Raw genomic sequence first — 24,425 nt, 5'->3', positions numbered from 1 at the left:
CCTGCTGTTTTGTTTAGAAATGATAAGAACTGCTTCTTGTATTACTGATAATATTGCATTTATGACTTTAATTGTCATTACTATTATTACCTCTTTTGTATTATTGATACCACTTTACATTTTTACATGGAATCTGCATCATGCTATGTTCTCCTGTCTATTTTCTACCCCCTCTCTCCCCCTCCCCCCTCTCTCTTTCTCTCTTTCTCAACCCAACTGGTTGAGGCAGATGGTCGCCCACCCTGAATCTGGTTCTGCCTGAGGTTTCTGCCTCTTAAAAGGAAGTTTTTCCTTGTCACTGTTGCCTGGTGCTGCTCATGATGGGAACTGTTGGGTCTCTCTGTAATTATAATAATCTAAAGAGTACAGTCTAGACCTGTTCTATATGAAAAGTGCCTTGAGATAACTTCTGCTGCGATTCTGCGCTATATAAATAAAATTGAACTGAACTGAATTAATGTATTAAAGTTCAATGAGGAAAAAATACATCAAAATCTGTTTATATGGTAGCTAGCTATCTGGTAAATGATGCTAAATGTAAGATAGCCAACACCATTTTATTGATAATTTAAGAGGCTTAATTGTGATGCTGTTTCATCTGCCTTCTGCTGGTTTTCTGTTATCATACAAGGATGATATTTACCAGCTGACTGAGGAGTGTTCATCTATTTATCTATTATTCATCTGTTTCTATTCATTTATTCAACATCAATCGTAAAATATTTTACAAGTTAACAGCTTGGAATATTCCCAAAATTCCCCAGCTTAACTTCCCATGGAAAGCTTCTGGAAATTTAATTTACTTGAAATTTTCCACACCTTTGCAACCCTAATGGCAGGTTTCTCTCTCAGTGGGTGTAGACACTATATGCCCCGTGCATCCCCTAACTTATAAGATATCCAGGGCTTACCTGACCCATGTGTAAGTAGTCCTCATTTAAAACACAGTCCATTTTATTTCATTCTTTTTTTTCTGCTAATGCATTTTTCTATTTGCAGAGGGATGGTGCCAGCATGTCTAGAGCCCTTGATGAGGAGACTATTTCTGCAGTCACCGAAAGGCCAGACCATTAAAGTAAACCATCAGTAAAATGGGCATTAACTGAAATAGATTTGTTTGTAAATGTCCCCCACAGTTCTTCCATCAATGAGTTCCTGAAGGACTAAGTCAATGTCTTCCCATTGCTCCCCCTCCAACATACTGGGCAGTCCCATGGCACTGGATAGCAATATTGTGCAACACAGTACAAACTGTGGTGATGTCACAGGCCCTCTCTGGAGACTTTTTAGACACTGAAACCTAGATTACAGTTGGCCTAAAATCATCTAAATTCATGCCCTGGTTTTGTGTGGGCAGTCTTGAGGAAGGAATCAAAGTCATGAGTCATGTGCAGGAAAACTCCTTAAGGCTCAGTATAACTAAGATAGAGCAGACTGAGTCATTTAAATATCCTGGAATGGAGATATACATCTATTTGTCCTTTTTCAAACATTCTGACTCAATACACAAGAAAGGTCAACAACGACTGCACCCTCTGAGGAAGCTAATGTCAGAAAAGAAGTTTTGACCTTGGTTTACAGGGCACTCATTGAATCTGTTCCTACCTTCAATATTTCATCCTTCTGAGCTGTACACCAGGTCAGTTAGTAGGAAGGTCACTGTGATCATACAGGACCTTTTCACCCCCTCCATAAGTCCTTTCAGCTGCTACCATCAGGCCGGTGTTATAGAGCCCCCTTGGCCAGCAAAATATAACACATCTTTTATTCCTTCAGCTGTGAATATTTTAAATAAGATGTAATATGTAACCTCTTCTTGAATTATTGTTGATGTTGTTATTATGAACTATGAATTTTTATTCTGATGCCTGACGCTGTTTTTGTGACTGCTGTTTGTTGTCTCTCTTTTGAGCCGTGTCAAAGAGGAATTTCTGTTGCCTTGTGACACACAATAAAGTTGGTCTATTCTATTCAATTGCATTTTATTCTAACAAGAAATGCAGAGCTATGCAGACAGACTGAACAGTGGTCAAGGCTCGGCTACAGTGCCTCCTTATGTGTGGTTCCAGCAGACTACATACATAAACTATGCTGGGCCTACCATTTCCGAAGATCCTTGGGGCTGGTGGTGAAAATTCCCTGTGTAGAATTTGAGCATCTTCACTCATAGGGTTGTTGAGTAATGGTCATGCCATTATTGGTTGTAACTGATCTTTAGATGCACTGCTTATATAGCATTGGCCTATGTCAAGATATTATTTTCTTAATCCTCCGCAGTCCACAGGAGCTTATACAGACCCAAATATCACCAAGTCTTTAGAGTGTCATTACCCTACAAGCTAGAGTCATAGCTTTTTTTTCCTCTCGGAATCGGCCCTTTCCATCAAGCCTGTTTGTCCCTGTCAGTCATTTACTTCTTTTAGCAAACTTACACTATATGTAAAGTTGGTCAACATGTATTATCTCACCTACCACCTGGCGCATTGCTGCACTCCATCTGTGCATAGATCAATCAATTCTCATCTGCCATCTTAGTTGATAACATTGACAGTTTTCTAAATGGGACATTCCTATTGGATCCAGTGGGTACCCCTCTCAGCCAATGTCATTTGTGTCTGATTTTGAGTCTGATTCAGAGGCTTGGTGTTATATACAGTCTATGCCCCCACCTAAATACTCCATTCTGTTACCAGGTATGTCAGGTGCCCCTGTCCCTAATCTGGACAGGAACTGCCATGATGCATATCATGTTTAGAGATATACAGCAGGAAAAAATGAAAATCCCTGACAAAAAAACAAAATGCCCATAGACACCGCCCAAAAGAATGGGTATAACTCATAGACAGAAGAAGTTTAAAGCTCAAAATCACTTCTAGCACAATCCAAAGACGTGCATGCAACTTTCTGTGTTGAGATTTAGTTTCAATATTATGGTTTAAGGTGCTATTTTGAAGGAACTCGCACAGTTAAATTGAGCTTGGCCATTAGCCTGCTACAGAGCAGGAGTTCAGTAATATAAGTTACAGAGCAGGGAATCCAAGAAGCCACAATAATGAAATGGAACTCTCACTTAAATCAGCAAGATTTATCAAAATAAGCCAGGATTTTCCTTTATCTTCCTTGATGGAACAGAGCCCTGGGCTGATGGGCTGGGAGGCCTTTAAAGATGGCATGCTCAGTCCCTTTGTTTGTTTGAGTTGCTTTGCACCTACCTACATTTCTGATTTCACTGATTTTTCACATAACCTAATTTATTTATGCAAATAGTTTAAATATTATCTTCACCCCTAATTCATCTACATACAGTATGTGTTCCCCCCTCCATTTTGTCTGAACCTTCAACTATGATAAAAATGGATGCACTTCCATTAGGCTGGTAAGAGGACCTGCATTTGTTTGAGCCTGATTCTTAATTGGTCTAGTCCCACAGGTTCTGTTAACTTTAATGTGGCAGTAAGTAGAGCTGTATACTCAGAGTCATATCTGTGGATTTCTGTGGCTGCATAGCAGATGCCTTCTAGTAACACCAATACCCCTTTCCAGTAGCTGTCTGAAGACTATTTGCATTAGGTAGGTATTTTGTTCTAGTCTTAGTGGGGTTTTTTTTGACTCCATTGTGTGTGGCTATTGTTGTATTAATAATTGGTGCATTGCAAAACTGGCTTTTGGTAACTAGGTTACACTCATATGGACAAGTAATTTAGATTATTTTCTATGGTGCATTGCAAATGAAATATCTGCTCTTCAGTAGAAGATTTTATTCAGTCCCCCTCTGGTGAGCTGTCTGAATAGTGTAAGATCAGCTTTTAACAAGGAAAATTATCCGACCAAATAAATTCTTTATTTTTGAGAGGGTGGGGGAGTCCAGAGGTTGGCCTGATGATGACCATACACATCTTCTCCTATATGTCTTGATCGATAATGCACAAGAGTCCTATGCTTCCCTTTCCATGTCAGATAGCAAAAACTATTAGGTCAGGGCACAGGGTACAGTTTTGAGGGCATATGAGTTGGTTCCTGAAACCTGTAGACATTTTAACATATAACATTTGGGAGTTTCAAGAAACAGAAATCACAGATTCATGCTGAATTTGCATGTGATTTAGAGTTTAATTTTAAATGCTCATCAGTTGGCACTCAGTTATCAATAACAGCAAAGTAAACACGTTTTTAGAAAGTTTCGCCAATTTATAAAAAATCAAAAACTTAAGTCTCTCAAGTATTCAGACTCTTTGCTGAGACACTAAACTCAGTCAACAGATGCATCCTGTTTGCTTTTGTGGCTAAGCATAGATCAAGGCAAAGGTATAAAACTATTTCTACTAACTAAAAATATTGAATGTCATTAATATTTATCAGAGTAGCCCTGATCATATTCCTATAAGATCGGGGAGGGTAATCACTCTGAACACACCTCATACCATAAAATCAAGATAAGTCAAAATAAGCCATCAGATAATTGGGCCTTTGCTGACTGATCAGTAGGGGGGACTCGGCCCGGAAATTGGCCCAATTATTTTGTAATATGTACCCCTGTTAAGACTCTTCCTAAATTTGGCCATCCAGCCAAACTGAGTAACTGGGCAAGAAGAACATTCGTTAGTGACCAAGAACCCAAAGATCACTCAGCAATACAACTTCAAAAGTCCCTGTAGTATACAGGATGTTTTATGTATGTTTTTACCTTTTTGGAATGTCTGAGGGTTTCTAGATGTTTTCACTTTTTATGAGTTTCATATGTCTGAGTTAGCCCTTGGGGTTTATGTTTAGGATAAGAGTTAAGAATGTGACCCCTAGGCTAGTAGAGGTTAAAGGTGAGGGTTTTCTCTCACCCATCTTCTTCCTTTTGAAAGTGAAGGCGTTGAATAAGGTCCAGATGCTTCTTATGAACCATGTAAACAACCAATGTATATATACTGGTGTTCAGAGCTGTTAGAGAGAGAGATCCATATTGGCTCGGATCCTCTCACAGGCTGCTGCAGTGCTTGTCCGATGCTGAACTACTTTGTAATAAACTTCTATATACAAGTAAGTCAGTGTCAGCGGAGATCTTCTCTTCATCATCTTCACGTCAACATCACCATCTAATATACCACATCCCCTGTGTAGCTGGGAAAACCTGCTGGAAGGACGACCATGTTGGCAACATTCCATCAGTCACGCTAGACAAATTAGACAAGTTAGACAAAAAGCCACACCTGAGTTAAAAGGCTCGTGACAGGCTGCTTAATTGAAGTATGTCTGGTGAGTAGGTTTGTGATGAGATGCAATACTGTGCACAGGTAATGCTTCAATAATACCAGGCGGTGGCGGTAATGCACCGTTTTGTTGCTAAAGGAAGGGGCGTTGAGACTTAGGGCGCGCGCGCGCGCACACACACTGACAGCAGTGGGAGGTGTTAATAACACTACCATGGCAACTTTGCTGACGTTAATGAAATCCCTCCCACGGTTTTATGGTCAGCCCTCCTTTAGATGGAACTAGCTTGGTTTTATCCAGTTAGAAGCCATTATAATACCAGGGACTGTACGCAAGTCTGTAAAGTCGAGTATTATTATTAGGCGTTAAACACTTTTTAATCCGTGAGAGTGTTAACATCCGATCAGCATAAGTATAGATTTGAAAAGTAACATTAAGTCTGTTGTCAAGAAAATACAGGGGAAAAAACACAAAGTTCCAACGACTGTATTTTCCAGCCGGGGCGTTAAGCTTGGCGGAGGAATTCGTCGACTTTTCAGACATCGGAAGAGGAGAAAAATCACCGTCTAATTCCGCATTCTGGTTATTTCCTGCATTTCCTGCATTTTTTTTTTTACCGTCCGTGGATTTTTCTCTTAGGTCTGTGTCCTTATTTAGATGGCAAGCTTTCCAGACTCTGTAAACGAAAATGATATAGGTACGTATAAATGCTATGTTTATAATGTTTGTGATGGCAGGTCCCCGGAACAGCGTGGTATTAGCACGCTAACATTACACCGTTTCTGAGAAGTACAGTGGCAGCCTTTGATGTTCTGCTCCTCTAACAGTCTGTTATAACCTGAAAAAAATATGTTACCCCAAACTAAGAACTGTTAGTATAATGTGCCAGCAAGCTTAAATGGTCTTTTACTACAGTATACCGTGGTGGACGGAAGTAAGCATTGTAACAGCTCAGTGGTTTTGCTGCTACTGAATCAATTTAAGGTACCCTTCACTGAGTTATTGTTTTGTACAATGATGTTATGTCCTGCATGGTACGCTTATTGCCTGCGTGGGAGACAATCCTTTAACTGGTGTGCGATTAACCAGACGTACGTTAGCATAACCAACCAGTCCTTTATCTCGTACACCCTAAAATATTGTTTGAAAATACTTCATAAAGCATTTATCACTCTGCTACTAAGTCGTGTTGCATGCAGATGTTTGTTTTCGCGTATGGAATTGGCTTATTGTTGCCGCTTATGGCCTACTGGGGTATAAAACACCCATTACACATGCGGTTCGCAACGATTTCCAGCAGAACGAGGCCATTAAATTGCCACATTCGAGATGAGAACCAGCTGGCTAATGTTCGTCTGGTAATCGCCCCACTGCCGTTTACGGCACTTTTCCGTGTGAGGTTCGGGGTTACACTGAATCTCAAGACCTTAATTTTACAGCTACTGTCAAAGTTTAGCTATCTTTATGTCTGGATTGGAAGGCCTGTTAAATTGTGTGCCGTCCTGGTTTAATAAGTCTATAAACTCGATATTTGTGTGGTTTGACAGTTGGTTAATACTTCATTTTCGATGCCTTTTCAAACGTTATTGGTAGAAAATGTATCTCCCTCTCGTTGGGTTGTTGATGCAATCTGCGCCTCAGACTCGTCCCTCCCCCACACACCAGTAGATTCTGATTCAAGACTTCGCTAGGCACGTCACAAGACGTACGTGCGTGCCCACACGCTCATGGCTTCATGGCTATACTGCATTGAACTTGTATGTTGTTGTTGCTGTGCCTCACATAGTACCTCTGCAGTGTTAGTTGGGTGCTGTAATTGTTAAATTCTTTTTTCCAAATACCATGCATTAAGTTGCACTACCTTAATCATGAATATATGTGGTGGTCAGTATTTGAGCAAATTCTCTTCTCCTCATTGTCACAATCTTAGTCAGCCTCATGCCTACCTTTACACTTTACCTAATATATTTACCCTCATACTCATACTTAAAAAGATAACCTAACTCCCTCCACTCTGTAAAGGGGAATCCAAAAGGTCCTCAGTTATTTACTCGTACAAAGCCCTGTACAAACTGTATTGTTTAGATCTATTACTCTACCATAAGATGTTATTGGTCCTGAAAAAACTGAACTCACCAATGAAATATTTATGGGAATGAGTAGTCCACAATAAATTCTGTATAAGAATATGTAGTACTACCACTAAATTTGGCATGTATTTACTTATATTTTGCTGCATTGTGAAAAACGGATCCAATTTATTTACATTTTGTTTTGAAAAGGAGTCATAGTAACTCTGATATTTGCAGACACCACATTCTCCCTCTGATTGTAATTTCATCTTGCTCACAGTTGTTGTGAAATTGTCTCTGTAAATCTGTTATTTGTGTTTCCATAATCTGTAAGATTTACAAGGAAAATGCAAGCCTAAAGTTACTTTTCAAAGTAGATCTGACTGTCCTGTACAGATGGACTTTGGCGAGTTTAATGTCAGTTCATACCAAGAATGGATATAGAATCTAGATATAGAGATGGGTGACCTATGAAAGTAAAAACCTGGAAAATTAGTTGAGAAAGAGGGTGACAGTATCAACATCCATAGGGCACAAAGTGGTGACTGAATTGTTTCATGAGTATGAAAATGATCTGAGTCATATACCATGGACTTCATAGTCTCCAGATCTCAACCCAGCACCTATGGGAAATGTTGGACTGATGTGTTAGGGAGCACTCTCACTACCATCATCAAAACGGAAATATCTTGTGGAATGATGATGTTCCATCCCTCCAATAGAGTTCCAGAGACTTGTAGAATCATTGCCAATGTGGAATTATGCTGCTCTGGTGGCTTGTGGTGGCTCAACACCTCACAAATGCACTTTATTTTCCAGGTAAGGCTAAGTTCATCGGTGAACTCCTGGTGCCTGTTGCTCCCTTCGACCAGAAGTCTGGGCGTGAAGCTTGGACAGTTGCCTTTGCACCCAATGGTTCCTACTTTGCTTGGTCTCAGGGGCATCGCATTGTCAGGCTCATTCCCTGGACAAAATGCCTGAAAAACTTGTAAGTATCATTTGAAATGTAAATGCACTACCAGTGTCTTAGCTATCATGATTATTACATTAAACATTAACATTTAACTCATTTTAGTTTCTGAAAAAAGGAAAAAAGAACCTGAAACCTTCAATTGTAAATTGTGTGGGAATCTTTTTTAGGTTATATGACCTTTAGGGTTTTAGCATAGTACTGTAGAGTACCTCATACTGTGTATCATTATTGTTATTACTATCATCATCATTATTGCTATTATTCACCACAAAAAGTGTCTTGGCTTCAGAAACGGCAAGACCTAAGGAAGGAAAGCTGCATCATTTGATCTTATGATGGTATTATGATAACTTTCATGGAAACTTGAACTGACTTTCAACTCCAGAAACTCTAGTTTTTTTTAAAAGGTACCAAAATTGATCCGCAGATTGCTTGAATAAGGAGATGAATATTGTTAAAAAAAAAAAAAATTTAAGACACAGTGACAATAAATGTCCCAGCACAATATGTACTGTACAAATAACATGGCTTAACTTCTTAAATGTGCAGTCAACCTTTGTGAAAATTTCAGAAAACATCTCTTTCTCAATCACAAGCATGAATTATTTATTTCAGGGTTTATTTGTAAATTTTGACATTTTGCTAAATATTTAAACTTTCCTTAAAACTTCTTTCCCAAACGTCTGTTGTATTTATGATCCAGCTTTTGAAAACAAAACTCACTCAAGAGACACAAGAGAAGCCCCAACAAATGAATTAGTTTCTCTTGTATCTTTAATATTGCTAAAAACTACACTGTCTAACTATTAACGGAAATGACTATGCCTTTTATTTTAAAAAAATTAAGCAATATATTTGATCTTTTGTGCTTTTCTAGTCACGTTGACCACTCAAAGCACCTTACACTACAGGTCACATTCACCCATTCACACATTCATAGAGTGCTTGTTCTCTGTATATAGAGCACTCCCAACACATGCACACACATTCACACACCGATGGTTTACCATTGGGGCAAATTTGGGATTCAGTATGTTGCCCAAGGATACTTCGGCATGCATACTGGAGGAGCCAGGGATCGAACTGCTGACCTCCAATGGGCAGAATGCACAGAGTAGGGAATGTTGACATTAAGAAAAATATAGAATAACACACATTTTTTCAGTTGCTCTTGTTGACTGTCTCTCACCACTGAGCATGCCAGTGCTGTTTAATTAAAGCAGACTTTTTGGCTTCTGTTTAACTTGCACCGCCAAAGGCATTTGCAGGCTAACAGAATATTCACTGGTCCTTGGTGTGCTTTAGTTGCTCTATACAGACCAACTGCACTTCACTTTGCCAACCTCAAGTGCATTTATCCGCAGTTTAGTGCTAAATCGCTGGAATTATGTAAACCAGCAAATTCCCCTGAGATTAACAGGAACATGAGTCTGATATTATTATTATCATGCTACCTCTTCATCTATTGTTCTATGCAGGAAAGAAGTGAACGCATGAATTACCCACACTTTTAGGTGTGTATACCTTACCAAATAGGACAATGTGTGGAAACATAGTGAATAAGTTCCACATAGATCTATGTGCTAGTGGAACTTTCTAGCAGTTTATTTGCCCCCAGAATCCCACGTAATGCAGGAAACAGAATGAGCACAAAGAGGTGCTCCACAGTGCCAAGGACACGTGGCTTGTATTATCAGCTCCCTTTCTGCTTAACAGGCTCTTTTGCCAGTCAATCAGGCCTTGTGACTCTCAGAGTCACACATTGAAATTGTCTGTAGAACAAGTGCTCGTTGTTCCCAAACAGCAGGCTGGTTAGCTTGGCAAAAAATACTAAACTTTGCAGCTGTTAAAACATATTGAGGCGTTTTCCATTGGCCCACACCATGACAAGTCAACGTGTGATGACATGCATTTCCTCTTCAGTGACTTTCCTCTCACAATGAGCTGTACAGTGCTGTGTGTCCTGCTTGGTAGCATGTCCAACATGACAACATGCTTCACATTAAAAGCTTCCAAATGGTGAACTGCTGCTTTTGTTGTGAAATGTGGAAATGCAGAGTTCAGTGCAAGTTTATCACTGAGTTAGTGGAGCCTCAGTAGCTGTCACATTCTTCAGTAAAAGCAGATCTAAAAAATAAGATGTGGATATATTCTGCAGTATTTGGTCAGCAGATCAGTTTGCGTATTGCATGGAGGATTACAGCACAAACCGAGAACAACCACAGTGAGCTGAAAAGGCCTGCAGGCAACAGGCACTAACTGTGTATTTGTGGCTAACATACCTCCAACAAGGAATACAACTTAATTTCATACTACATACTCTGTCCTTTTCAGAACCACTGTCTCTTGTTGACCCCCTCTTGTATATCTTTGTCCATTCTCTGTTGCTGCAGTTCAATGGGCCATTGTGGAGAGGGCACCAATGCCTCAAGCCCCCGACGTTTGTCCCGTCAGAACAGCGACGGAGGCCAGGTAATCCCAGTGTCTGGCGAACCTTGCGAACACACCATTGACTGTGGTGACATTGTCTGGGGCTTGGCCTTCGGTTCCTCAGTGCCAGAGAAGCAGAGTCGCTGTGTTAACATCGAGTGGCACCGCTTCAAGTTTGGTCAGGACCAGCTGCTACTGGCAACAGGCCTTAACAACGGTCGCATCAAGATCTGGGATGTTTACACTGGTGAGGACACATTGTTCCTAGTTAGAAGTTTCCCTCTTTATAGCTTTATCAGTTGATAATCAGATTATGATTAAATTGGAAAATTAGATTCAGAAAACATAAATTCTTTAAGTTCATTATCACTGTCGCCCAGCTGCAGCCCAAACACACTACCTGTTAAAAGCTGGAGATGCAACTTGTAAATGCAGTTCTAGCTCATTCTTTGCAATCATGTATGTACATATACTGTATTTTGCTCAAATACATTTTGTATTGTTAAAGTGATGGCATGTCAGAAGAGGCTTTTGTAGATTATGCATATCTTGATTTTTTTGTTACTGAATGCAAAACTACCAACAGCAGTGGGATTTTGTTGAATCAACCATATCTCCAGTCCATGGGGCTAAAAGCTGTTATAGAAGTTGTTTGTTTCTGAAGTGAAGACATCATGGCCTGCTATACCTGTTTTGTGTGGTGATATTATCAACTGATTAATGCTCCACATTCCTCACATTACTACTTTCTCCAAGAATGAGGATAACTTTATTTTGAAAATGTAACTTTCATTCAAACAGGAAAAGGGTGTTTTTAAAATTCACTTCACAGTGTGACCCATTGCATTCTATTGATCTATCATTAAATGGAGAATGATGCAAAGATTATTTTGGGAGTGGATTTTCAGGATATAACAAAATGCCATGCTACAAAATTCTAAGTGGCACTACAGTCTCAAGACACATAGTGATATGTGTAATTGTACAACACCACACAGACAAATATATTGACTCCTTTCAACCCACTACACACTGACAGATGGACATTGCTGGAAACCGAACAAATTGCATGTTTAATTTGAATTCATTCAAACTTGTATTTTAGAAAAAGGGCAGCTCTAGTTTATACAGGAAGCATTGAGTCACGGTTTTTAGCCGTTCTTCTCATGCATGGCGGAGTGAACAGATCTGCTTGTATTTCAAGCCCATTTACGCATTTTTCAAGTTGCGTAAATGGGACCCAAAGTGTATATTTACACTTGAAGTCCCTTTTCTTTCCTTTTTATGCACTACAACAGACAGCTACAGTGATACAGTTTTATAGTCTGATGGCTACCCAACACTGTTGGCCTGCTCTCCTTGTTGTGCTTGGACAGGCATCCTGTGTAGACACAAATGGCACCCTGATGTTGCTGCTGCTGTGTTACTAATGTGCTTTACATGCTATTTCCCCTGCTCTTGGAGAATATTCCTATGTGATCAAAAAGAATCAGTTGTCATTCATTCCAGACTACTCAAAGATCTGTTTTTATTTCATTGTTCTTCATCTCCATTGGAGGTTTTCCTAATGGGAATGAAGTTCTTGTTGTGTCCGTAAACCATTTATCCCTGACATTTCCATTGTTAAGCATGCAAATTCTCAAACTTGACCAAGTACAGTAGTAGCGGAGTTCTTAATTGTTCCTCTGTTCGATTTGATGGCTTGTTGCAGGAAAACTGTTGCTGAATCTGATGGACCATACTGATGTAGTGCGAGACTTGACATTTGCTCCTGATGGCAGCCTCATGCTGGTCTCTGCATCCAGAGATAAGACCCTCCGTGTATGGGACCTCAAAGATGATGGTATGTCGATGATTTGTCCTTGATTAAAAGCTATTAGCTAACTTTCTTTTCTTTGTTATTTTCTGTCTTTAACTTTAAAATGAATCTTGTATGACTCAGTATGTGAGGTTTGCAACAGCAATGTAGCCTTGAGAATAAACAACATGGTGTACTGCTTTATCGTGTTATCTGTGTCTTGTAGGTAACATGGTGAAGGTTTTGCGGGGGCATCAGAACTGGGTGTACTGCAGCGCCTTCTCCCCCGACTCCTCCATCTTGTGCTCAGTTGGTGCCGGCAAAGCAGTACGTATATAAGTTCCCTTTTACTTATTTTGATGGGTTTGCTAGCTAATCTGTTTGCAATTGCTTGTGACCAGCTACGCTTGATCAACCCATAGATTAAAACACTCCCCATCTGCCCCACCGTTCCATTCCCACCTTAGAACAAACTGGGCTTGGTGTCATCATAAGTTGAGCTACCTGCATCTAGATTCTGTTTTTTGTTGTCGTTTGCATTAGGAAAAAAGGAATTAGGTGTTCTGAAGTTTGCATGCAGAGCAGACATCTGTTTTCACTATTGCTATATAGCTGAACTAAACCTGTTTCTGCAGCCCTTAAGGCATATATGTTGGCTGGCCACCATTAGTTCACCTTATCTACAGTGTTGCAGCTCTAGATTAATTTGAACATGGTGGTAATGGTTGACATGGTGGTAGCTTTGTTAGGCTGTGTGTGTCCCTACAGTGTGTGTCTTGCTCTCCCTGTCACAGGTGGTGGCAGAGCTCAGTGTGTGATTGGTTTTGAAAGGACCGCCGCGCTGACATTTTGAGCAGCCGGTGTAAACCGGGGACGCACAGTGCACAATGCCCAAAGGCCTGGCCAGGGGCAGCCTGGCACGTGACCCGCAAGGTCAATCTGTACGTAGGTGCTGCTCCATGTCTGTCTACCTCTGCTGTTGCAGTTCCTTTGTTTATTTTATTAATTTCAGTTTAAAACTATCATTAAACTGGTGGTTAAATACCCTCTTCTATTCCCCCTCAACCCCCACCACTCTCCCAAACCCACTTCCACACTCATCTTTAAATAGCTCCATTGACCATCTGCACACACCAGCTTCTCTTTTATCATAAAGATAACTGTTACTGTCAGTTGAAATATTTGTAACATGCAGTGTCACATTGTACTGCTGTGGCAAGTCATAGAAAAGTCAACAACTACTCCCCTCTTTGTCAGTGCTTGCCAGCAGCTGCCAATACTCTACAAATGTTGCAGAGGTCTCCAATTATTGTTGATATTACAGAAAAAATTATGAAAAAGTTCATTGTGCCTTTGCAGAGCACTTGTGTCCTATAGATGTCAGCTGTTGCCTTAAAACTTATAGAAATACAACAACAAATTGGCTGATAATGTGGTAACTTGTCTATCTGCCATTCTTCTGTGGCTACTCAAGAGTTCATAAAGAACTCTTGAAGAACCCTGCTCAAGAAACTGAACTGTTAGCCTGCATGTGACTGTTTTTTATGTAGGTCACTAATTTGTTCACAAGCAGTTTTTGCAGCTCTTCACTTTTTATTGTTAAAAATTGAAAATGCTTTGAAGAGATACAGGAGTTATACAGTATAATTGCATAGTTCTCAATACATTGCCCTGGAGCAAAGATATTGATACTAAAAATTCAGACCATGGCTGACTGTTAAAAGCAAACGTCTTCCACAGATGATCACATTTTTCCCTGTGTGTGTGTGTGTGTGTGTGTGTGTTTGTGTCTTTGTGTGTGTGTGCATGTGTTCAAATCTGTACTTTGCCAGAGGTATCAACCCTTTGGCCATAAAATATTCTTTTCTCTTGCAGTATCTGTCTCTCTTCGTAGGCTTCTGCCGGAGGTGCGAGCCTATTGTAAACACAGTGAACTAAAACTCTGAAAGGGGAAACCAGTGGAGTAAAATTATGATACCTTAAGTTACTGTTTGTTTTATTTTCTCTTTTGTTGTGTTTTTTGTTAAAATAATAGAAATGTTTCCTTTGTATAGAACATATTATATTAAGAAATAACTTTAATTATGATGTAGTTTAAAACTATTCTATAAAATGATGGAATATTAATTATAACTGTCAGTGTAGGTGAAGTGTTGCATTTTGACATAGCCTTGCTGCTTGTGTAGCATGTGCTCTTTTGTTTGTTTGCCCTGGTTTAAGGTTACAAAGCTTTACAATGACACTGATGAGCATATCTGTTTAATTCTGTTTTAATTCCCGTTGTTTAATTTAATTTCTAAATGTGCATATAGTAATTATAAGTGTAAGATAGCACATCTATGCTCTTTCCAAATCACTCCATTGGCTATAACAATCTTTTCTTCACATTGCAGGTGTTTTTATGGAACATGGATAAGTACTCCTTGATCCAGAAGCTGGAAGGGCACCACAATGACGTGGTGTCTTGTGAGTTTTCACCAGATGGGGCACTGTTGGCGACTGCCTCTTATGACACCAGGGTCCTTGTATGGGACCACCACAAGGCCACCATCTTGTTGGAACTGGGGTAAGAAAATAACACACAGGCCAGAAGAAGAGGGTTTTACTTCTCTGGAATTATTTATTATAACCATTCATAACCAAATTTCCATTTGTCAGTGAGTAAGATTAGATATTATCACAATAATAATCTTACAAATCTTAAAAAACATGTCGGACGGGGTTCCAAGATGGCGGCGTAACAGACAGTCCACATCACCGAGTTATTCTCACATGCTAAATAGTGTTTGTGTAATCGACGAGTACTTTTTGAGACACTCCTGACAACATGCCGCCGAAAAACGCCTAGAAAACCAACAGGAGCGAATGCACCACAGGCTCCACGCCCCTCGTCAGATGTGGAGAAGCTAGCAAAGCACTCGATTCTGCTCTTTGTCAAGCAATTCAGGAAATTACAAACTGAGCCCCCAAGCTCAAACACTTCAGGCGCATGCATTAGAGCTGCGTAACCTTGGAAAGAGAACCAATGATGCTGAAGAAATAATTCTAGGCGTGGAAGTGGCTAACGATCAAGCTAACACATTCTCATCAGATTCCACAACTTTGGAGACAAACAGTGGGTACTTGAGGCGGCCAGACGTAAAGGCACCGGCGATAGCCCACTGATAGATGAAGGATCTAAAATCATGTTTTCTCAGCTGCAGTTCTGCGCAAACGCAAATGATTTGATGAGGTTAAGAAGCGGTTGAGGGATGTGGGCAGCCAGTATTCCCTGCTTTACCTGGCCAAGCTAAAGATCACCTATAACAGGAGTGTGAAGGTGTTTGACTCCCCCCGATCAAGCCATGGCTTTTATGGACGGTCTGTGAGGACACTGCTCGCCATGCTGATCTCCCTGACCAGTGAATCTTGCCACTTTGTTGGACCTCAGCTCACCAAAAGGGCTGTTGCCACTATTGTAATTTGTTATTTGTATTATAGTTCGTTTGTTCTCTACTGCCCAGCTATAATTTTCAATGACACACCATCAATGCCTACGGATTTTAGGGGTTTTCATTGTTACAATTGGAGGTTATGGTTGCTAATACATGTATTGTAACAAGATGATGAATGTTATTCACTTCAGTTGTCAGTGGTTTTACTGTTATGGCTGATCGGTGTATCTCCAGCTACAAGGGCTATATGTATAATCTTGGTCTCAAAAGAAAGCTAAGACATGTGAGACTCAAAATCAGAGTCAGAATCAAGATGTGTTACTGTGTCAGAGTAAATTCACCTTGGTCCAGTAGGAAGTAAACCCAAAGATAGTATATTGTGGGGAAAGTGCATGCTTCACTCTACAAACCCCATTGTCTTTATGTAAACAACCAGGACCTTTGTGATTCATTTCAAACTAATGCAGAGTCATAGGAGTAGACACAAGCAGCATTTTTTTTCTTTTTTTTTTTGAGCTGGAATATAACTTTTGACCACAAAACAGCAATGGTAAGACTTTGTGAATTTTTTTTTTGTTTGTTTGTTTGTTTTTGCTACTCTTTGGCTGCTAGCTCGCCAAGTTTTTGTCACACAGTGATGAGACAGACATATTCTCTTTTTTCATGCTTGAAGTGGTGAAATTAGCAGGCTGTAAACTTAACATCCAGATCTTACCTGGCTCTCCATGCCCCTTTCCTTTGAGATGGTCCCCCACAGGATTCGTGTACTTGGGAATATTTGTTACACCATATTTCAGTCACTAATTTCATCCCACTGTTCGGCAAAATCAGAAAAGACCTTGAGCGTTGGAATTCGAATTTTGCTCCTAAAAATGAATGTTCTCCCTGGCTTGTTTTATCCAATAAGAATGACTCTAATTTTATTTACTTCCAAAACAGTTTGTAAGATAAATGGTTGGTTTAACTCTTTCATTTAGCACAAACGAAGACCACTTTTAAAAATGCCCACTCTGCAGCGCTGAAGCGATGCAGGAGGTCTGGATTTCCCAAACCTCAAAAAATAGAAATTAAGTGCATTTTTGCAATATGTATCAGATTGAGTTGGTAATAACACCACTTCAATTTGGCTGGTTATTGAAGCCTCTTTGTCCAAATGCCCTCTCTCAAATCTACTCTTCCTAAAAAGTTTGAAATTAGTTAAAGATAATTGCACTAACCCAGTAACAAGTAACACAGTTGAGGCCTGGAGGACAGTACAATACATTGAAGGAAAATCAGGGTTAAGATCTATCCATCTATCTATCTATCTATTGTTAATAATCCTAAATTTCTTTTGAACCTAGGTTTCAAACATTGGAACTTGAAGGGTATTTATTCTCTTGGGGACCTCTTTGAAAATGGAGTCCTAATGACCTTTGACCAGATAATGCAGAAATATGATGTACCGAGAAATTATCTTTTTTAGTATTTTAAGATAAGAGACTATATTAAGAAGAAAACATAATTGTTAACTACTTTTGGTGTCTCTAATATAGGAAAAAAGATATTCTCTACTGTAGGACACATGTCGATTAAAGTCTTGTATAATATCCTGAAAGAACATCCTGCTGTTGGCTGGGAGAGGGAATTGGATGTAGAGATCATTTAAGATGTTTGGAAGGCTATCTGGGGTGGTGCAAAAAAATATCAATTTGTAACAGAACCAGAACCACACAACTCAAATTACTTCATAAAGTACATTTATCACCAGATCGTTTCTCTAGATTTAATCCTAGATTCTCTCCTCTATGCCCTAAATACAAAATAAACATTGGTAACCTCATGCATTGCCTTTGGTATTGCCCCAAACTACAGACATACTGGGAATCCATCCTGTATGAAATGCAGAACGTGTTTGGAACTGAGCTTAAACTGGACCCAGTTTCACTTCTTCTAGGTCTTCCCAATACACAAGTTGCTAATGTACATCATAAAAAAAACAATTCAGCTTATTGTCATTCTGTGCAAGAAAGGATGCATTAGTCTATTGGATTTCCTGTAGGGGCCTCACACACTCTAGCTGGTATAAATTACAATGGAACATATCCCACTGGGCTTGTTGACCTGTCTGAAGCACTCCAAGGTGCCTGAATTTGTAACAATGTGGAGGCCATTCCTTGGTCATGTGAATGTTGGTGTGTCTGCTATTCTATCTAGGGCTTTTTTTCATAGAGGCCCTTTTCATTGAGCAAGAGTGTTTTTCATTGCTTTTAAGTTCAACATTTTATTTTTAAGAGAGTAAAAGTGGTATTTCTTTTGTCAAACACTGAATGAAGTGTGAATGTTCATTTTTAACCTTAAAAAGCTCTAATCCTGACGCTGTCATTAAGTCTTGCTCTCATCTTTCTTCAGCCATCTCTTCCCTCCTCCATCACCCATTTTTGCTGGAGGAGCAAATGACCGCTGGGTTCGCGGTGTGACCTTCTGCCCTGATGGCCGCCACATTGCCAGCATTACTGATGACAGGTAAAACACTGAATGATAGCAGAGTTTAAGTAATATTTCTTAAATAGTTATATGTCATTTTAAACTTTTTATTAACCTCTATCTCAGTGTCCATTTTTTTACTCAATTTAGTGGTGAGTTAACAAGTCAGTCTTCAGTATGAAACCCCAAAATCCAATATCATTTGATGATGCTTGAATTTGATGACTATGTGCTTCATGGTGGTTCTAACATACATATCAGCATGAAATGTATTTCAGTAATAGATAAACAAATGCACCGTTTGCAAAACTTACATTTTTGGGGTGGCTGTGGCTCAGGAGGTAGAGCGGGTCGCCCACTAATCGAAAGCTTAGCGGTTCAGTTCCCGGCTCCTCCAGTCCGTGCCGAAGTATCCTTGGGCAGGATACTGAACCCCACATTGCCCCCGATGTTTGTAACACCGGTGTATGAATGTGCTAGAGCGCTTTGTGGTAGTGCAAGCGCTGTGTGAATTTGTGTGTGAATGGGTGAATGTGACGCATAGTGTAAAGCGCTTTGAGGGGTCGATACGACTAGAAAAGCACTTTATAAGTACAGTCCATTTACCAAGTCCTTTATAATATGATTTCATTATAAGCCTCAACAAACCTATGGGCTCAGCTGTGTACCTCTTCAGCCTTTTTTCTGATGCCTGTTAGTGGACATGGGCTGATATGTAAACAGCAGCAGAGTGTTGTAATTTGTTTCTAAATCTGTCATGAGCCTTAATGGGACTTGAGAGCACACAGCTACTCTATGTCAGTCTGTGTGGGTGGGTCACATAACTGTCACAGGGTAGCTATTAATCATTTTGACTGGCTGACCACTGGCTGGCTGAGTGCTGAAGTGTTGGTTTGAAAGTATGTTGAGAATGTATGTTGTTTTGTTCACTAAACTTGATGCACCAGTTTGTAACGCAGGTTTTTTGTTTTATATTTGTAGTCTACAAGTCCAGATATTTTTTTAGACCTGACAAAGCTCTTTCAGAGCCACAGAGGACATTGTACACCTATTTTCACAGGCTGAGTAAGCTGACCTTTAAAACCACACACACATACATAATGTTATTTAGCAATGAGGCACATGAGGATTCTCTGCAGTTCAGCTCAGGTGACAATATTTGACCGGTCACATTGTAAGTTCATTTCTCTGTAATTACACAAAATAACAATTTTGAGAAAACTTCTTTGGATTTTTACAAAATGTGAAAAGTCGATGCAAACACCTCAGTCATTTTCAACAGGTGAGGTTTTGTTAGGAAAACCTTACTCCAAAAGTAGAGGTGAGCACTGACATGAAGTTAGGTTGATAATCATTTACTGAGTACCCATCTTACCCAATACAGGTCATCCAGTTGCATCCACGCAGTTTGAATTCTGATTTCAATGTCCTTGTGGTTTTTCCTGTCTTTGTTCAGACTGGTTCGTTTCTGGAGTATCGAAGAAAAAGCCCCTCAGGCCATTGCTCCTCTCCCTAATGGCCTCTGTTGTGCCTTCTCTACTGATGGAAGTGTCCTTTCTGCTGGGTAAGACACTGACACATGCTCCGACACACACCATCCTGAACATACAGCTCACATTACACACCTTACTCACTCCTGCCTTATGATAGAGGAGTCAAGGAAACCAGTTGTCCAGCTTGCTATTACCAATGAAGAAAAAGCATTATCTGTGGAAACTGGTGTTTCAGTGACTGATCAGACACTGTGTGGACACTGCATTAAGACATACCTCTACAGTGAGCATCTGACAAGAAAACCATTGCTCACAACACTGCAAGATTAAACTTTGGCAAAGAGCATGAAAAGAGGCCTGAAACATTCTTTGGTCAGATGAAACAAAGGAAAAAAAGAGGTTGGATCAGGGATCCACCATGTTTGGTGTGGTTCTGGCCAGGACTACAGCTACATATTGCCAACTGTGACAGGTGGGCGTGGGACTGTGCTGATATGGGGCTGCATGAGTGCAAAAGGTGTAGGGGAGATGGTATTTATAGATGGCACTATGAATGTAAGTGTGTGTACACAAATACTGAATTAGAAGATGAGTGTCTGGGCAGTACGATAATGGTCCACTCACACAAGAGTTTTCAAAAACTGTGACCTAGCCTAGTATGTCACCCAACTTGAATTGTATTTCAGAACACATTTGGAGTCAAAGTGGAGTAAAAAAAGTAAATAAATAAAAGCATGGATTCTCACTATCTTATTGCATTTTAGTTTTCACATAAATTGGCTTCATTCATCTTGAGCTATGATGAAAAACAAATTGAGGATTTTTATAGGATTTGTAGTTACTTAACATGTATGTGAAATTGCCTTCTCTTTCATTTGTCATGATGCCTTTTTTTGGTTTGTTTTTTTGCTTTAGGACTCGTGATGGAAGTGTGCACTTCTGGGAGTGTCCTCGTAGCATTGCCAGTCTACAGCACATGTGCAGGATGGCTCTCCGCCGGGTGATGACCACCCAGCAGGTAGAGGCCCTGGCAATTCCAACGCCGCTTCGTGACTACCTGACATACAAAGTCATCTAATCCCTTCTCCCACCACCCCGCAACAGCTGACCCAACTGCACATACCACAGCAGCAATATGCTGGAAAACCAATGAATCCTATATTATCTGAAAAATTCTTTGGAAAACAATTTTTCATAGAACATTGTTGGAAAAATGGACGTTACCAGGGCATGAGGAAAGGAATAAAATTTTACTGAAAGCCCAGAGACACATGCTCATCTCAAGTTCCCATTATGTTGTTGTCATATGAATTTATTTTGTGTGTAATTTGAAAAATGAGTGTGCTGGGGCCAATGCACCATCCATACCTAAAATGTTAAGCTCTTTCTGGAGCCTCCTGTCCCCTCCATCATATCAGTGTGGTACTTTTAAATGTTTAGCTGATCTTCCTGTTGGCTCCAACTCTACCAGGTTCAGTAAATGCTTCATCCTTTCCTCTGACCTGAAATGGCTATTGCACTTAATGTGACAAACTTTGCAGTGATGCTTGCTTTTAATGTCATGTATTTTTACATTATTGTCATGGGAGGAAAAAAAGCAGTCAGTTGTGTTATATGTTGAATGTTTGTCTCAAACTGTGTTTACACCACTAAAGCACTTGCCACACTAAAACTCAGACTTCTCAATGTGGGTAAGCAGTAGTTTCCATTTCCACTACAAAGATAACATTCACCAGATGGATCAGCTGTTGTATGATTTATCTGCAGATATATCTGGATATATCCCAGCTGGTAAATGACAAGGAAGCACAGAAATGCCAAAGATATTTTTTTAAGTGTCACCACTCTAGTTTGTCAGCCAGAGAGCAGTGAAGTTTATTTTTCAAAATGTCCTGAAAAATGCCCTGTCCAAAAAAAAAAAAGGTTCCGCTGTCACAGTTCTTAAAAAGAAAAAAAAACAAGGTATTGATTGGAATTTAGTGGGACTCTCAAATATCCAAGGCCTCAAAAATTCTGCATGGGTCAAGCTCTGTGTTAGATTATGTGTTTGATTAGCTTACCAGAGAAGCACCAACTGACTAAGGATATCTTGATTTATTTGGACTACTGTATGACTATGAAGAAACATAGTAACTTGCCAACAAAGGCGGTTAAGAAGATCAGAGGTGAATGTCTTCAGTGCAGGCTCCAAAATGTCTCAAACTGCCTTTGCAAAAGGTTTTTTGAGAAAGGAATGTATGTTCCATGTTTGCCGGGTCTCAAGGATACAAACAGTGTGTTGTGGTGAGAAACACTGAATGTAAACATAAAAACTCCACAGTGTACCTTAGAATAGAATCCTCCAAAGATGGCTCCTAATATTTGCTAGCAAACTACTCTAACTGGCTGACATCAGTGTTTCAGTAAATGGCAGATAATAGCCTCACGTTTTGTCAAACCAACAATAGGTTTAACTCTGACATGATGCAGGTGTTGCCCACCCTCAGTCCACCAAAAAAGTATCAGACCAGCAACATAAATGGCGGCAGTGTGTTTGAATTGAAGTGTGCATGTGTGCACTTGTATGTGCGTGCACACATGCACAGGATAGGATAAAGCCTTGAGATCAGTGTTATTCGATGATTTCACACTAAAGCAAAGCACCTCTGTCACTTAACTGATCTATATAGTTGAACTTGTAAAAAAAAAAAAAAAACCTGTATACAAAATTCAGTGTGATATATGTGTATATAAAAAACGGTATCATGTTCATAAACCTATCAAAGGTTTAAGCATTTTTTCCACATTATTTGTCATTTCTATCCAATTCTTTTGTTAAATATTTGTATTTTTATATTTTGTTCTCTTTGTTCTTTAAATGTGAAAATGTCTCCATAAATACACACCTTACTGCTAAAAGTCCAGAGAGGTGTATTTCTGTACAGGTCAGATTTAGACATAGACAGTCACAGTGCTACTGTCGCAAATTTTGCTGTAGAAATTCCAGCAGCGCTGACAGTATTCCAACCAATCTCTCAGCTGCCAGCCACGGCCATCTGCTGTTAAAGACATTCATGTTCACTGAACCCTTATATTCCTTATTAAATATATGCACATGATAATTGACAGTGACTTTTTAAGACGCAGCATTTTTAGAATCCTCTATTTCTTGATTCCAGTCATTTTCAGGAGGTGTGAAGAAGGGAAAGTGATGTGTTGTCCTCTTTGTGTTTATGTAGGAAGGTGGGTACAGAGCAGCTGTCAATCATTCTTGGCAATAAGTTCTCTGACAGTGCTAATGCCAAAGGTTTCCTTTGCAGACAGTGTATGTAAATGGTCTGGTTGTTTTCATAATTTTCTGCTGACATATAGAGGGTGTCTCATGAGGGGACTGCAGCGATTAGTGACCTATACAGAACCTTACAAGGGGTTTGTATTGTGTGAGTTTGTATACCTGCAACCATTGTGATTGGAAAGACACAGTCCTGCCTCAGTGAGACGCTGTATGAAGTGTTAAATATATCAGATATATATGAATGTATTTAGTTCATGCTATTTGTTTGTGTGTGTGTGTGTGTGTGTGTGTGTGGGTGTGGGTGGAGTACTTTCAATAAAGGCTTTTTGACAAAATAATGATTGTTGTTAATTTCAGAGAAAGTCTGCAATGAACCCTCAAACAACAAACTGGCTCTGACAATCATGGTTTCAAATGATTTGTATTTCCCCTCAACATTAAATATTTGATCTTAATATGCAACAACTGAAGTTAAAGTCTGACAAAAAAAAGTTCAACCAAATTTGCTTGCCAGTGGCCTGGCAACATGAGTAAACAATCACAAAACTACTGAATGTAATTGAGTTGCTCTGCCCTGTTTGGTGCTTAGAAGTGACCCACTTAAACTCAGGAGAATCAACCTCCTATGAATCTGAACCAGGGGATAGACCAATTATCAGCCAGGCCAATTTAAAAACCTGAAAAAACTTTAGCCTGTTTTTGTTGATAACCTGGGTTGAACTTACTGTTTTGTTTGTAGAGTAGGGCACCTAGTATACTTGCTGTGCAGCTGCACTTAGGTTCATTGTATCTTTTCAGTGCAGCAGTGTCCAGTGAAAAAAATGTTAGATGAACAGGCAATGTTGTCCCCAGATGATTAAGCATCACATATGTACTAGCTCATAGCTTAAAAAGTATTGTTCTCACCTGACCTGGATCCCGGGTAAACTGGTTTTAGTCTGCACCTGACTCACCCTGGGGTTGCTCGGTTTATTGAATGTTCCAACTTGTGATATTTCAATAAACTATTTTTGCAAAGACTTCTCTCCAGCGGTCTTTTTTGAGTATTTTTCTTTAATTTTACAAAACTAATGAAGATGACCAGAGTTTAATAAGTTCATTAAGATTGAGTGAGATATGGACAGTGTTAGGGAAATTACTTGAAAACTTTAATCAGTTACTCATTATACATTTTGTACTTTCTAGCCTATGTAAAAAAAAATGTATTTATTCTATTGTTTAACTGCATTAGATTATTTGCTGTGTGAGATGGCAATGTCTGTCTGTCAGCCCACCACTTTGGTCAA

The 24,425-nt window shown here is 39.6% G+C and overlaps 1 protein-coding gene across 1 annotated transcript; it reads left to right on the top strand.

The window, feature by feature from the left end:
* Window positions 1-5,474: 5,474 nt before the first annotated feature.
* On the top strand, window positions 5,475-24,158 carry wsb1 (WD repeat and SOCS box containing 1). Its single transcript, XM_018700659.2, has 9 exons — window positions 5,475-5,896; window positions 8,091-8,259; window positions 10,638-10,921; window positions 12,386-12,517; window positions 12,699-12,799; window positions 14,866-15,038; window positions 18,298-18,411; window positions 19,829-19,936; window positions 20,781-24,158. The coding sequence occupies exons 1-9, from the start codon at window positions 5,857-5,859 to the stop codon at window positions 20,941-20,943; spliced, it is 1,284 nt and encodes a 427-aa protein (XP_018556175.1). The 5' UTR covers window positions 5,475-5,856; the 3' UTR covers window positions 20,944-24,158.
* The last annotated feature ends 267 nt before the right edge of the window (window positions 24,159-24,425 follow it).

This window comes from Lates calcarifer, linkage group LG21 (assembly GCF_001640805.2).
Source record: "Lates calcarifer isolate ASB-BC8 linkage group LG21, TLL_Latcal_v3, whole genome shotgun sequence".
Lineage (NCBI taxonomy): Eukaryota > Metazoa > Chordata > Actinopteri > Centropomidae > Lates > Lates calcarifer.
This window is presented reverse-complemented; position numbering and strand designations above follow the sequence as displayed.